At 34.2% G+C, this 16,979-nt stretch overlaps 1 protein-coding gene across 10 annotated transcripts in view; it reads right to left on the bottom strand.

Annotated features, from left to right (window-relative positions):
• The window catches only part of KIAA0825 (KIAA0825 ortholog), a 373,989-nt gene that overhangs the window by 259,423 nt on the left and 97,587 nt on the right, over positions 1-16,979 (bottom strand). For all 10 annotated transcript variants that reach the window (XR_011505937.1, XM_070517755.1, XM_070517756.1 and 7 more), the window contains 5 exons: positions 16,244-16,405; positions 8,256-8,350; positions 4,808-5,035; positions 3,316-3,581; positions 1,759-1,909 (listed from right to left, as the gene is read on the bottom strand). Coding sequence is in view for 9 of the 10 variants with exons in the window: in XM_070517755.1 (XP_070373856.1) it covers positions 1,759-1,909; positions 3,316-3,581; positions 4,808-5,035; positions 8,256-8,350; positions 16,244-16,405 (902 nt within the window). In the remaining variant the exon portion in view is untranslated. The remainder of the gene's footprint in view (positions 1-1,758; positions 1,910-3,315; positions 3,582-4,807; positions 5,036-8,255; positions 8,351-16,243; positions 16,406-16,979) is intronic.

Here is a 16,979-nt window from a genome sequence, read left to right as displayed (position 1 = left end):
ATAAAACCATGTCAGGTACTCCAGTTGTCAAAACAGTTTAAAATCTATGCTATTTTTAGAAGGTTCTTATTTTTGGTAAATAGAAGAGCAGTATCACTTTATTTTTCTGAGCATAAATAACACCATTAACTCTGCAATTAAATTGTAACTACTGACCATGTAAGTATATGGAAGCTACAGTACCATGTAATCACAGGGTAACTATCTAGTTAATTCTGTCTTTGAAGCTAAAGCCTTGTCATAAGATCTAAGAGCTGCGTGTTACATGGTAATTTGTTGTTTTTTTAAAAAAATACTTAGTAACTTCAATAACAGGTTCTCAATGTATCCACATATTATTTATACTGTACAACTCTTCTAGCTCCCTATTTGCATAAGAAGAAACATAATACCCCTATGTTGGACATACAGTGAAATGATACCTGTTTTTCAATTAAAACATAAAATTGCTCATTAGTACACTGACATATTGAAATAGTTTGAAACAGGAGATAGATTCATTTTCAACCTCTCTGTTTACCCCAGGCAATAAGGAAGCTGTGATGCTGCCAGGAGAGGGGAAGACCAATACTTTCATTCTTATCTCAGGCTACCAGCTGCACCATACCACTTTCTCGTTTGCATTCTGCTCACTGCTGTTTGAAGTATGTCAGGTTTGGAAGACTCATACGGAGGCTCTTGCAAAAAGAAAAGCTATCTGGGAAGGACCTCTAAAGGGGAGATGAAATGGCCTTAGAAAAAGTGGAAAGTCCTTTAAAAGAGCTTCTTCTTAGCTCTTCTTCTCTGTTGTGGTAACATTTACGACGATGATAACTCAGGCATAAATGGAGCCACAGGAACCTTCAGTGTCAGGGACGTGACAAGAGTGCCTCCATTGAATAAAATCCCACTCTGTTTTTCTCAATACTCCATAGTGATTAGGACAATCAGGAAAAACAAAAATCATAAGCTTCAATCTGGAGGAAAGGGTAAACTGAAAAAGCTAATGAAGCTGGGCTTGATGGATGAATTTTTTAAAAACCCTGATTATCTTTTATTAAGATATTATAAATGTTTCACCCTGCCTTGGAATCAACTTCAAGGAATTTCAAGTATTGTGGCTTATGTATAATCAAGAGGATTTACGAGAAAGGAAACTAATGAAGCCTGATGATGAATAATTTTAATTGATCCTGGGTTTCATTGCACTGGGAATCATTAAGCTTTAATTCAGTAGAAATTTGGGATTTCAAAACACAGGCTAAATGAAAATAGGTAAGCTATAAATGATCAGATGGGTCTTAAAGCACACACATAAGGATATACAATGAGCAGGGAAAAAGTAAATATAAAGAATGAAGCTGTTTAATAAAAAATATTTATCAAACACAGATGGAAATACATAACAAGAAAAAAAATGCAAGAATATCTATAACTGATCCTTTTGGAAAAACCACAAGGCTGTAGCAATTTGGCATTGTTATCTCTGAGTTTTCATTGTATCCCATTATATTCCAACTTATTATATAGCACTGAAACCTTGCAACTCAAATTAAGTTATTTTTACTTTTAAGCAGAAGGAGAGAGTTCTGATGTCTAATTATTTCAGGTTTTTAAAAACAGTGTTTTTCCTAAGTACAAATTCAATATTTAAAAAATATTATCCTAGCAGCCTTCGTGTGTTAGTAATGCCAAGCTCATGTTTCTAATTAGCCAGAAAGCAGGTAGGCAGTAAAACATATTTGTTAAAAAGGAGGGATAGTAAACTTAACTTCACACCTCGTAAAAAGCTTTGTAGTCATCCCAGTGGTGGCTCTCAGCATCCTGTAAAATGCTTGTAGCACAAACTCTGACGCAGTAGTCCGTAACCTGAAACTGTAGAGTGTTGATGAATTCCTGATATCGTTGGACAGGCACCAGGAATATGGGTCTGTTCAGAAGGAATGATCAAAGAGACAGATTTAAGGCCTGTGCAGTAGGAGGTAACAATCTCCAGTACTACAAATGGTTTTGATTATTAGATATCAATCATTCATTTCCTCCTAATGCTGAAGTCTGCATCCACATTCACTTTCCAAAAAGAAAAAAAAAAGCTAGTCTTTGTTTCGTAAGTCCTTTGAAAACGTACATCTGCTGTTCCACAAATATGCACTTCAACTTGAGACAAACTGCACTGTCAATACATCATTCAAAAATAAAAGTATTCTTTGTAAGCCTATTATTAGAGATCAGTACATTATTTAGGCATTAGGTTATTGTTATTATAGAGAACAACATGCATTTGTCAGAAGCAACTTTTATAAAGCTATCACATCCCACAAACACACTGTTTTTATTTTAAAAATTGTAATTTTGTAGATGTCAATTATCTCATAAACTGTTTTAAAATATTCTACAAAAATACAGTGACTTCTGGTACATTTTGTTTATAAATTCAAGTATGAATCACAACATCTGACTACTTATGAGAATTAAAGAAATATCATGGTTATATCCTACATCAAGCCAAATTTATTTTCTTTTATCTTTAGCTATCTATATTATACTATCTAATGCTTTCTCTCAGAACTAAGGGACTGCAAAGGCTGAATAAGGAATATAGAAAGGATTCTTGGGCTCACAGTGGACTGCCAAGTTGACACGTTCCCTTTGCAAGGGTCCAATCTATCTTCTAGAGAATACAAGGATAGGCAGAAAGACCATGTAATAATACCTGCAGTCATTTTTATTCTCTATCCAGAAAACATATCATCTTTTTAGACTACTAATACATGAGAATTAAAACTGCCAGATGCTTCCTCTTCAAACACTAAGGATAGTTTTTTAACTAAGTGGATGTTCTGAAATATGTTTACATTGGTTAGCGGAATAGACTGAAAGGCATTTACTCTCTATGTCAGCTCCTAACAGTCTGTTGGCTTAGAAACAACAGAGAGAAGTGCAGATTTCACAACTGTGTATATGTGGGACAAAAACAAGTTTATTTTTCCTTTGGTGTAGCCAGCACAATGTGCTTTACAAAATGGGAAGGGTGTGTTTGGTCATGTCATAACAGCATGCAGAAAATACCTGCTCCAGATTAGAGTATGGAAAAAGCACGGGTCTTTGAATGGGCCTTAGAAAGAATACCTAGCTTACTATCTATGCATCTGATTTAATATATCCCATGCTCCACCTTTTGGACATTTCCCTGTCAAGACAAAGGAAAACAATTCACCATGTTAATTATTATTTTCTCCTTCTCAAATATTATCATCAAAATTTCACTCCTGTGATAATCCAAAGATTACGTATTACTTTAAGCATGGCCGTCAACTTAATTTAAATGACACTCACTTCTTAGTAGTTTCTTTCATCAAATGATCATATCGGGAAAACTTCTGGAAGACATACACTGCTGTGGAGAGCAGTGTGTGCAAGTTTTTCAGGGGTGCCTTGGAAGGAAACTCCTTTCCTCTCTCTTGCAGTCTCACCAGGACAGCTGTTGCCACTTTACAACAGGCTTCCACAAAGTTTGCTCTAATTTCCTGGAAAGAATCATCTCTGCATGCCAGAGCCAGGGGAAGCATTGTGTCAAGTTTTTCCATGATGTCAGAACAAAACTAGGGAGAAAAAAATGTAGCACTGCGTTATTTGTGCTCTGACAGCACCGTGTAATTTATGTACAGGGGAGCCAAATTCCTAAATAAAGAATTTGGCATCAAACATAAATATAATGACACAAGCTTATAATAATCAATTTCTCAGTTGTAGAAAGTTAAATATTTTATGTCAAATAAGGAAATAACAAAAGAACGCTTCCCTATATGTAACCTTCAAAACTTATGCTTACCAGACAGATATTATGAAAAACTCATGAAATAGCTTTACAAGACGGTACTTTGATTTGTCATTAATAGAACTCAGAAAATATGTATCCTTGATATTAATATGATTGTATTACTTTTGAACTTATTTTAATTTTATTTTGCTAAATTTTCATAAAACATTTTTTTATTAATCATCACATCTAAATAAAGTTACATCAGTTTAACTTTAATCTAGAAGCATCAGAAACAAACTCATGTAGCATCTTCTTATTGGTCAAAATTCAGCAACTTTCAGAAGTGATGTGCCTAGTTTTTCACTACTTATTATGAATCTACTCCTTAATGGTAAAAGAGGCATGGTGGATGGGAAAGCAAAACTTGCCTCCACTCCAGATCAGTCAATGGTGTCCCCTGAATGTTCTGGAGCCTCAGGGTGGCAGTAGCAGAATAAGGAGGCCACTTTAAGAACTCTCTTAAAAGCATTCAATCATAGCTTGTTGAACTCATTGCGGACTTAATAGTGAATAACTGCATTTATCTATTTGCGTACTTACTTCCTATTTTCCTAGTATGTTCTGTGACTCTCAAAGCACATGTAAAGATGTAAGATTGATGCTAATGAAATGGAATGTGCATTAAAGTGTAAATAAAGGTTTAAAAGTTGCCTAAATCAATAAAAGACAGTAAGGGCTTCAATCTCCTAAATTTCTCCTGGAGTCATTCAAAGATATAAGCCAAGCAAGCAGTTTTCCCAGCTTCCCGTGAAGTCACAGAGGCCCCCTCATGTTGCCTCAGACTCAAAAGGCAACAAGTTGGCAACAGTTTTAAGTCCTTTTTGCTAGCAGTGGCCCATGGATACCAGAGAGGAAAACCGGTACTGGGTCAAGTACCAAATATTTGCCAAGAGACAACCATTTTTCTATAGGTTCCCTTCGCCAAGCCTTATATTTTTTAAAAAGGAAAGAAAAAAATCTCATTATGCAAGTCTACAGTTTGAAAGAATTTCATTTGACACTTGCTTTTGCAATTTTCTTTGGTTGGTCCTCCTCAGGAACCACATGGCTATCTTGCCAAACTTGCTTGACATTTACAAGGTTCATGGTATAGCTCACAGCTGAAGACCTTTCATTCTGTTCTTGTTGGAGAATTTTTGTGGAAAAATCTTCAATTGCTGCTGTTATACTATGTGACATGGGAAGAGACACCCCTTTAAATGCAGTTCTCCAGCCAAAATCTAGTAAAGTAGTCTGAAAGATAAATTTATATGAAGTTAGATTAATCTTAACTCAGCAACAAGTGTTTCAATTGTTATAGATATAAAATTACTGCTTTCATTCGGCATGTTGCATATAGGTATTGTTTGATAAATTGTAAAAGCCATTCTTATAACCTGAAAAATATTACCTAGTGAATAAAGCAATATACAAAAACATGTGCATTCTTTACACACAGTAATATACTGACATTTCATTTTAATTCATCAGTGGATTTAATCAAAATTTTTTTTCAAAATTTAATCTCTTAAATATCGTCCAATAAAACCATCTTTATGAGAATTGAAAGTTACACTTACCATTTATCACATAAAGCAACCTTTAAATTCAATATATTTAATAAAGTCTAAATTAGATTTTTATAGTCTTTTTTATAGTTTATTGTTAACAAGTATTGTAACATAAGACAGCATTTAATATTCAATCTTTTATTTCTTTTTTACTCTCAGAAATCCAGGCAAGCCAAAAAATAGCAATAAGAAATAAATTTCTCAGAGAAAACACACCACTGCACCTTTCTAGATTTTTATTTCCTTAGAATTTTATGTAGTTTCTCCACCCACAAAATGGGAAGCAGCACTACTTTCGTTCCAGGAAATGAGGAATTAAAATGATCTGCAATGCTCTGGGTGGAGGGGGAGTAGGAAGGGTTGGAGTGCAGGCTGGTGTTGTTTCATTTTCTTTCTTTGGGTCTTTGGCTCGCGTGGCAATGTATTTACGTGTGTATATTTCCCCCAAGGCCTCTAATGCTCTCTAAAGTACTAAAAATATTGTGGGTAGTAGGCTAAACCTATGCTTAGAATTAAACTTTCTCTGTTTTCATGTAATCTTCTTTACAGTAATAATTCACCTACTTGAACTTCAGAAGACCCTAGGCTCAATATCTCTTACTGAATTACTTATTTTTCTGGATCTCAGGTTTTTTGTTAGAAAAATAAAAGAGCTGAATTGGATGATTTCTATGGTCTCTTTCAGTCTAAAATTACTGAGATTATGATCATTAGTTTAATTTTCTTGTACACACATTCCACTCAGCACTAATTTAATGCTTTTTATATATACTGTAAAATGTAATAAAGGTGATTCATTTTCTAGAGCTAAAATTCTATGATTCCATGACTCATAATCAGAAAAAGTGGCTCCCATTCTCATTATCCTTATAATTAAGTTGTAATTGAACTTTCTTTTCTAAAGTTTATTTGGACCTTTAACATCATAGAACCTGAAAACACATCTCTCTTCTTATTTTTACATAAAACTAATAATTGAAGCTACTCAGCTCACAGAATCTCCTTTCTTATAAGTGAAACTTTAGAAGTGTCATGGGTATAGTCTTGTGGTATAATTGTAGATTTATGATAGAAACGTTAAAAGGAACCTACCTCTGTTAAAAACAACAACAAAACTCTACGTTTTGTTCTCTCCACCAGGGCATGTCTATTGATTAAAGCCATTCATTCATTCAAGAAAATATATTCTGGGGCTGACCCCGTGGCCGAGTGGTTAAGTTCACGCACTTTGCTTCGGCGGCCCAGGGTTTCACCGGTTAGGATCCTGGGTGCGGAGATGGCACCGCTCATCAGGCCATGCTGAGGTGGCATCCCACATGCCACAACTAGAAGGACCCACAACTAAAAAGATACACAACTATATACTGGGGGGGGGAGGGGGGATTGGGAAGAAAAAAAAAAGATTGGCAACAGTTGTTAGCTCAGGTGCCAATCTTTAAAAAAAAAAAGAAAAAATATATTCTGGCAAAAATAGCCATTAATTGCCATGGCTGTAGCGACAATTTTTTGTGTGTGCAATGATGATTATCTTTGCCCATAGTAATTTATATGTGACTATAATACCTTGGCCCAACTGAATTCTCTTTTCAAAATATAGAAAACCAAGGATTTTAATAGCTTCTCTTCAAAAGAAAACTGAAAATGTTTACTACTCAAATCTCCTCTTAGAAGTCTATTTGTTTTCATGAAATATTGTTTGCTGACTTCCACTCTTCCCATCTGATGTCTGGCATCATACATATTCTGGGTAGAATAGAGAACATTTACTAGTTGATCCAAGAAGAAGGAGGAAATAATGCAGCTTGCTGTTCCATGCACAAAGTAGATATCAGTTGAATCTCTTTCTTCTATTACCTACATATGTATTCTTAATACCTACTCTGATATTTGGTTAAAGCATAATGTATAACTGCATTTTTTTGATTGTTTCCCTTGCTTTCTAGGTTGAAACTCTGTTAAAACTCTATGTTCTTTTGCCTTTTTAAATGTTTACCTAGTATATTAGTGAAGATCCATTCAGAAATCAGAGACTACCCCAGGTATTTCAAAAGGAAGAATTTTAACTAGGGTATTAGTTACTAAAGTGATAGAAGACTTGAGGAGCCAAACATGGGTTATGAAGCAAGACAGATATTAATACAGCAGGAAGCCACTACCACTCCAGGCTGGAGGAACAAAGAAAGGGAACTGTCTATGGGAGTCTAGTTCCTGGGATCACCAGTCAAAGCTGAAAGTAAGGCAGACCTGCCATGTGGAACTGGAACCATGGAGGAAGGACTGTGTGTTGGTAGAAGGGCCCATGGAGGAGATGAAGAAGTCATAGCCACTACTAGAGACATTCCCTAAAACAGAGAGAGGGGAAGAAATGCTCTGGTTTCTCTACAAAATATACCCTCCAGTCTTCCATCAATGCCTTTCATTGGCCAACCTTCCCAGAATCCAGAAAGCAAGGAAGCCTGGAAGATGTAATTCTTTACGACACAGAATAGAACAGGAGAAGAATGGCAATGGATATGAGAATGAATAGGCATATGCTGGACGAACCAAAATAAGAGGCCAGTTCAAACTATTTTTTCCTCTTTCTTTTCCTTGTTTAATCTCCATTTTCTCACTTCTCAACAATTATCGACAGCACAAATTCTCAAAGTTTAGACCCTGAGTTGAGAAAAAAGATCTCTTCACTTCCAGCTCTCTGCACCTTCCATGAACGGACTGTGCAAGAGAGCAGTGTCCCCACTAAATTCAATTTTTGCCAAAACTTACAAGCCAATATTCAACCAGGAATTATTTTTTTAGTGGCAAAGGGTAAAACTCAAGACATTTTGATTCATATTGGATTCACAGTCATATGACAATAATATTATATATGAATAAAAAAATACCATGCTTTTTTCCTCACTTACCTCTTTTACTGGTAGCAATTGCTCTGAAGGAATATTGCTTTCATTTGCTCTAGGTTTCTCTAATACAACTTCTCTATTGGATGTCTCCAAAATTCCTGTGCAATAGGAAAGAAAACAAACACACAAACATACATTAAGAAAAGCAAATCATACTAGATGTAATTAATAGATTCAGGTTAAAATTAATTATGTAGAAAAGCTCTATCCATAGTATATATACACACATACATATATATCAAGATGTAGAGAATATAGTCAACAAGATGTAGGGTGATGTCACCATTACAACAACAGAATCAAAATATATACTCTTTTTCCATACATACAACTTGATGAAATTTGTATGCTATTTATATTCATATTTGATGTACATGCATCCTTGTCATTAATTCATTTTCACGTTGATAATGTAGGATAAGTTAAGAGTACAAAGTAAATATTAATTTCCTTGTTCATTTAAAAAGTTAAATTCTAAAGAACTGCATTTAAAAACCGGTGATGTCCCTTAGAACATTAATACTTCTTTTCTTCAAATGAAGAACAAAAGTACATGGATAAACATCAGCATATAAGGAAAAATTACACTCTTAATAAGTATATCAATAATTCATTGGAGAAACACAAACACTTGTACAGATAAGAAATAATCACTAGCTCCTAAAATGGAAATGTTTCCTCAACTTTTATTTCTTAGAATTAAGAAACCTTTTTCCATGGGGGAAAAAAATAGACCTACAAAAATGAAATGAATAAATATGCCAAGAAGAAATCTTTCCACTTGTCCATTAAGGTTCTATTATTTATAATTTAATCAGAAATGAGTAAGTTAGCATTTACCTTTTGTTTTCCGCTTAGACTTGATATATGATGATGAATTATATACTTAGATATAATTTTTCTTTTATTTTAAGAATCTTAAGAGTGAGTTTCTCCTTACGTCCTGGACAAACAAACTTCAAAATCTTACTGATTCTTATTGGTAGGGCTTCTGAGCAATATAGTCATTGGGAAGATGAGTGGTTTTTTTGTGTTTTTGTTTTTTCTAAATGTGGTTCTATGAGCTTAATCATGAATGATTCCTAAGTAAGAGAGTTCATGGAAACATTCTCTAGAGAGGTAAATATTCTATTTGGTAGGCAATAAAAACATCCTTCTGGGAAATTTTATCAGAGTTTATTCTGAGGAAAAGTTTGCCTCAACTGTAGTGTTTCTTGATCATTTTGGATTTGTGAACACTCTGAGAACTTGATTAAACTGACAGAACACTCCATCCAAAATGCACAATATGACTACATGGTATGTGCATGCGTTCACGCACACACATACACACACACACACACACTCAGTCACTCACACATACTGGTGGGGATTCCTAGGCCTTCTTGTAAAGCACATTCATGAACCCCAAGGGCCCATGGACTGCTGTTTAGGAATTCTGCTTCATTTCTCAATACACATCACAACATAGAGAAGGTTTTAGATCAGTGTTATACCATTTCACCTAAAATGTTTTCCCTATGGCTTGTATTTTATTATGTCTTTTCAAGAAGATGGTATTTTAAATGAGGATCAATTCTAACATTGAAACAAAATCCAGACCAATTAAAGATTTCTAAAAAAAGAAAAATGAAACTATAGGCTATTAAAAGAAAATATGGAACCTCTTTACAAAAGATCTGTGTAGAGACAACTTTTCAGAAGGATACAAAATGCAGAAGCCATAAAACAATTCTGCATAACAAAAATACCATTAGCACTCAAAATAGATATGACAAACTGACTTGGCATTCTCTCTCAAAACATCCATACCTTTTTACAAAATTAATAGACTTTAGTTTTTAGAGCAGTTTTAGGTTTACAAAAAAGCTGAGTAGAAAGTACAGTTTGCATATATTCCCTCTTCCACCCCCCTCAGTTTCCCCTATTGTTAACATCTGGCATTGGTGTGGTATACTTGTTATAATTAATGAACCAATATTGATAGATTACTATTAACTAAAGGCTATAGTTTACATTAAGGTTCATTCTTTGTGTGGTGAAGTTCTATAGGTTTTGCCAAATGCATAATGTCATGTATCCACCATTACTGTATCAAATAGAATGATTTCATTGCTCTAAAAATCCCCTCTTCTCCACCTGTTCACTTCTTCTCCTCTCTTCCCCCGCTCTAGGAACCATTGATCTTTTTACTGTCTCTATACTTTTGCTTTTTCCAGAATGTCATATAGTTGGAATCACATAGTATGTAGCCTTTACACATTGTTCTCTTTCACTTAGCAATATGCCTTTAAGATTCCTCCATGTTTTTTTAGTGACATGATATCTCATTTCTTTTAATCACTGAATAATACTCTATTGTATTGATGTACTGCAGTTTGTTTATCCATTCACCTGCTGAAGGACATCTTGGTTGCTTCCAAGTTTTGGTAATTATGAATAAAGCTGCTATAAACATTTGTGTGCAGGTTTTTGTGTGGACATAAGTTTTTAATTCATTTGTCTAAATACCTAGCAGCATGATTACTGGATCATTCATATAAGACAATGTTTAGCTTTGTAAGATACAACCAAACATCTTCCAAAGAGGCTATACTATTTTACATTCCTATCAGCAATGAATGAGGGTTCCTATTGCTTCACATCCTTGCCAGAATTTGGTGGTGTGACTGTTTTGGATTTTTTAGTGGTATCTCCTTGTTTTAATTTACATTTCCCTGATGACATATGATGTTGACCATCTTTTCATATGCTTATTTGCCATCTGTCTATCTTCTTTGGTGAGTTGTCTGTTCAGATCTTTTGCTCATTTTTTAAATTGAATTTTTGTTTTCCTATTGAATTTTAAGAGTTCTTTGTATATTTTGGATACAAGACCTTTATCAGATATGTGTTTTGCAAATATTTTTCTCAGTCTATGGCTTGTCTTTTCATCCTCTTAATGACATACCTTTTTACTTGGCAATTCCACTTTACAAATTTACCATACAGCTATACATGTGCACATATTAAGACAGTTCAAGGAAATTTGCCATATCATTGTTTGTGGTAGCAAATGAAGAGGGAACAAGAACCCTAAATGTCCATCAATGGGTAACTGGTCAAATGATGGCACACGCATCAATGGAAAACTATTCAGCTGCTAGAAAGAATGAGATGTTTCTACATAACTGTTAATAAAAAAGAACCTCTGCATAGTATGACAAGATTTTGTGTTATTTTAACATGGGGAATATATGGAAGTAGTTGCCTCTAGAAAGGGAAAGCAGATAACTGGAGTGGAAAAAGACTTAATTTTCACAATATACTCTTTTGTCGTGTTTAAAAGTTTTACTATATGCATGGACTACTATTCAAAAAACAATTTAAAGAAGAAAAAATAATAAAGATCAAGCTGTTAAATCAAATGAGAGGAACAACACTTGCATTCTCAATGTCACTTTACTTTTCTACAGATAGCTCATAAAACCAGCTAATTTAAAAGGTATTTACTCTCTGGAAAAATAATGCTAGTTCGAAGGATAAGCTTTGCAGATCTATTTCTGGAAATAACTATCTGCCATTGTGTAACTATAGTTTAAGAGTTATGAAAAAAGTTAATTATCTTATGTTTATCATTTCACTCCCAAATACATTATGCTTATTCACTCAAAGTAATGTGCTTTGATGTTTATACAAACCATCTGCCTATTTTCAAGATGAGAAAGAAAAAAAATAAGCTTCCCAAGACTTCTCTTGCTGGTAAGCAATTCTATAATGAGATAGGAAACAAGTTATCAAGTAATTATGATAACCTTTATAATATAATCTTTCCCTCCCAAAATTAAAAAGATTTTTTAAAAACTTAATCCTATATAGAGAAGCAAAAAGGATCATTTTTAGGCAGGATTAGTAACATTGAATCTAGACTAATCAGCTCTTGGTTTTAGAGAATTGCGGCATTTTTATATTTGTTTGGAATTTAAAATGGCCAGTTTCAAAATTTGGCATTGTCAAACTTTATGAGTTCTGTTAACATGAGACAAATTATTTCACCTATTTAAAATATATCAAAAGTTCTATACACTTACTAGCATTGTCTAGAAAAGGTAGCCCATTTTTGGCTCATTGCTCTAAAACATAGTTATTTGCATGCAAACAACACTGGTTTCTTTAAGAGCACGCCCAGATTAAGGACCTCAGTAGAGTGCAGAGGCTCACAGGAATGCCAGCTGCTGAACAGCCTCCCCCTACAGAGTTCACTGTGGTTCATTTTACACTTCTGGTTAGTTTCCACACTGCTGCTTTCTTTCATTGAGAGTGGAGGTTGGCAGTACTTCCCTGTGACATCCACTTTCACACCCAAATTGGTCTTCATAGGCTCCCATTGTGTGCACTACAAAGCAACTTGCCTTGTTGGCAGCTCTAAGTGGGAACTACAAGTCTTTCTTTTCTTCACTGTTCTTTTCTGGCTCACAAGCAACCTCCCACCAAAAGCTGAATCTGTAGAAGAGACTACATCCAAGAGATAATACTATGAAAAAGTATGAAGAGAAGCCCAGGTGGCCACCTTGCAAATTTCCAATGTGGAAGCCTTCGACCTCTCTGCCCAAGAAACAGCTAAAGTCCTAGTGTAATGAGCTTTACAAACCCTAGGAGCCTCTTTACCTTAACTACATACGCCTCCCTAATACAATCCCTTAACCATCTAGCTAAGGAACTCTTAGAAGCCATTTGACCCCTCTTAAGACCCCCTAAGAGTACAAACAATCTTTCAGAAGATCTGAAATCTTTGATTCTTCTGAGACAAACCCTAAGTGTTCTTCTTACATCCAATTGAAGCAGCCATTGCTCTTTGTCATTGCTGGGGCTAAAGAAAAATGAGGGCCAAGAAGCCTCCTGGTTTAGATAAATCTCAGATGCCACCTTTGGAAAATTTGAGGAACTGCCTGAAGAACAACTTTATTCTGAAGGAGAATTAGAAATGCCCCATAAATCAAACCTCAGGCCACCCCATTAGATATGATCATCTAAAAGAAATACAGTATGGCACCATAATAGTCACATAACATCCTATCATTTTCTGAAATGGCCAAAATAGAAAACCATCAAATCATGACCAAAAAAAGCAAATAAATATAATGACTAAATATCTTTTCTTTCTCAGAAAATATTTCTTGTGTCTATGAAATCTATTGCATCATATTCAAATTACTAAGAGCACTACCAATTTGGGTAAATTGACAATATAGTAGTAAACATCAAAGTAAAAGGCAAAATATTTGGATAATCATCTTTATATTTTCTCTCTGTGATGTTAAACACCTGGATATTTTTAAAACATCTGGACAATGAAAAAAAAACCCTCACTTTTCATCACATTGTTTTGGTTACATAGACATAGTAGGCAACTCTTTCCAAGATCTTTATTAGCAAAATATGCTCCAATCAAAAGAAATACACAGGAAACCAAATGACTTGATCTTTTTTTCCCCCATCCTCTCCCACACAAGATTTCTAAGTAAAACATTCACTATCAGGATAACTTAAGATACATTTGGTTTCTTTAATCATCCATTTCAAGGAATCTTTTTCTTCCTGATTTAAGAAACCAATGTTTTTGATAAGAATTTATTAACTTGGCTACACTGAATGAAACACTTTAGATTTTCTTGAGAATTTCTCTCAAGATCATTATCTTCAAGGAGCCATTTAAATAAAGTTATGTCAGATTAAATAAATTTTGGCTTTGTTACAAAAAAATGAATTTCAACAATGAAGAACACATATATTGTGGGGGAGGTTCTGGTACTTTGACATTTTTTATGCCTGTCCTTCAAAATTTCTTCCACATAGTATGTTTGATAATCCACAAATATGTTTCTACAGTACACTATTATTAATGTGATTTTGAAGTTGCTTTTATCTGCCATACTTCTTATATGATGACAAATTTGGGGTAAAACAGTATAAAGTGGCATAATTATATATTTGCTCTGTTAATTTTATTCAATAATGGTAACTATGGCTCTCAAATATATAGTATTTTGAAGCCTCAACATTGCTTGATCTTAACCTGATAGAGTCAAACCAGCTTTTTCTTTTTCTCTTTTTTTCTGAAATCAATTTATCAACCCTTTGCTTCAATTCTTGGCCATTTCAGTTTTATACCTTTCCAATACCTCTCTAACATACTTCTAATTTTGAATTATGCTGCCCTTAAGACGGATAAAGTTCTCAGAATTGATCTGGTTTTTCTAGGGCCTGGCCTAGGAGCCATACAAGATGAGTCCAAATGGGCAGGAGTCTAGATGTTTTAGAGTTCACTCTCTTTCTTGATCCACACCTCAGAAAAGCTCTGCTAGAGATGTGAATGAGGAATGCCAAATCTTAGCCAGGCATGATGGATGAGCACCAACACCAAGTGTCAACTGCTCGAGGCACCAACATGTCAGTCAAAAATTAGTATGCCATATTTCTCTATTCAGACCCAGTCAGTTTCATGTAGAAGATCCTCTAGGGCTTACATTATCTCCTAATTAAATCTACTTTTCCATTCTGTCCTTTAATTTTCATATCTTCTGTCTTATATTTTTTATTTTCCCATTGGATTTTTTTTGTGTGTCAGAAATCTATAATCCTCCTCCATTTTTTCTTCAAATTATCTCCAAATTTGGAAAAATGATCTACATTATTTACTTTACAATTTAACAGTGCTACTTAAACTTAACCTGAAACATAGAAGGCTAGTAAGTTATGCTAAATATAAAACAAACAAACTCCAACCTTATAACTTTCTAACATAAATTACCCAGGGAAAGCAAATGAAGAAATACAAAAATAAACATATTAAAGTAAACATAATTCTTTACTAAGAAATTAGGTTTTGAAATTTTTAGATTGATTGTTAATCACTTGCTTCCCTCATTTTGTTTTGCAAATGCAGCCACTCTCTATATTTACTCTCCTAAAAATGATATATGGTATCATGTAAAACAGAACTTTGTGTAGTTCATTCCAATATAGATGAAAATTTTTATAAATATAGATCTGAAAACAGAGAACACGTCTTAACCATTATGCCTTTGAATTCTACCTTTAATGTTAGAAACATTATTTCAACACACATGGTACAGTTTTCTTCAAAACGATTTTGTTAAGACTAACTAAAAACAAGATATTATAATTACCATTGTAACAACTCAGATTGATCGTTTATAATATGCTAGACATTCTTTTAAATACTTTACATACATGAAATCATGTAATCCTCACAACCCTACGTAACATATTGGAATCTAAAGCATCTAATCCTGAAAGAAAACAAAGAGAAAATTAGTCTAGTCCCACACCATCATTTTAAAGATGAGAACTTGGAGGTCTAAGGAACGAAATATTTTGTTCAAGGTCATCAGGCTGCTAGCAGCAGAAGGAGAGGTACTAGATCATCCAATCTGCTCATTCTTTCCCAAGGCCAGGATGGGTTTCTTGGAATTAAAAAAAAAAAAAAATCTAATTTTAGCTAAAGACAATTATCCAGAATTGACTTATGATGCCTTGTCAATTAGAAGTATGGAACTTGCTGCATATAAAGGATAAAAATGTAATTTCATGATGTGCATTACACTTTAAAGTTTATTTAAAGAATTCTGTTATGCATTTTTTTTCAAGTAATGAGATAGCTTCAGTAGCAGGAAGGAACAACAGGGAGAATTATAGATCTACAAATTTTCTTTTTTTTTTTTAGAAGATTAGCCCTGAGCTAACTACTGCCAGTCTTCCCCTTTTTGCTGAGGAAACCTGGCCCTGAGCTAACATCCGTGCCCATCTTCCTCTACTTTATACGTGGGACGCCTACCACAGCATGGCTTTTGCCAACCGGTGCCATGTCCACACCAGGGATCCGAACCAGCGAACCCTGGGGCCTACGAGAAGCGGAACGTGTTCACTTAACTGCTGCACCACCGGGCTGGCCGTCTAGATCTAGAAATTTAAACAAAAGAGCATATTACCTGAAGTACTCCTGGGTCTCCTGAGCGATAAAAACATTTCTTCAAACAATTCTTCGACCTTTTTTTCCAGCTTCAAAAATGATTCTATGAGCTGTGATAAGAATTTGAGTTCATCTAAGGAAAGGAAAAAGTTTCTTCCTTTCTTTGGGCATTCAGGAGTAACTGAAAAGAGAAGATCAATACGATTGTACATTTTATTTGTTTTCTCTTTAAATATTAGAACAATCTATGATTCTATAAACCATCAAAACTAAGAAGATTCTCAATAATTAAACCAAGCTTGTTCTTTAAGAAATACATATAAAATCTCCTAGGAGAGTCTTTTCTTCTGGTAAGTTGGAGATGAGTATTCTGTTTGATGCAAACATGACAAATAATTATACTGATTTTCAGACTTATAAACAGGAATGTGATTTGTTCTTGTAAAATCACATCTTATACAATTCTATTTTTTAAAAAGTCTGGCATAATTTGAATCTAGTCACAAGGAAACATCAAACTCAAATTCAGGGACATTCTACAAAATAGCTGGTCTGTACTCTTCAAAAGTGTCAGGAAACACAAAGACTAGGAAATGTTCTAGTCAAAAGGAGTCTAAAAAGACATGACAACTGCAATCAATACATGATCAGCATTTTATTTTATTATAAAGAACATTATTGGGGTAATTTGGTGAAATCTGAGTAAGATCTACAATCCAATGCTATTATTGCAAGACTGTTAATTTTCTGATTTA

The sequence above is a fragment of the Equus asinus genome, chromosome 9 (assembly GCF_041296235.1).
Source record: "Equus asinus isolate D_3611 breed Donkey chromosome 9, EquAss-T2T_v2, whole genome shotgun sequence".
Lineage (NCBI taxonomy): Eukaryota > Metazoa > Chordata > Mammalia > Perissodactyla > Equidae > Equus > Equus asinus.
Note: the sequence above shows the minus strand (reverse complement) of the source record. Positions and strands in the feature narration are given on the sequence as shown.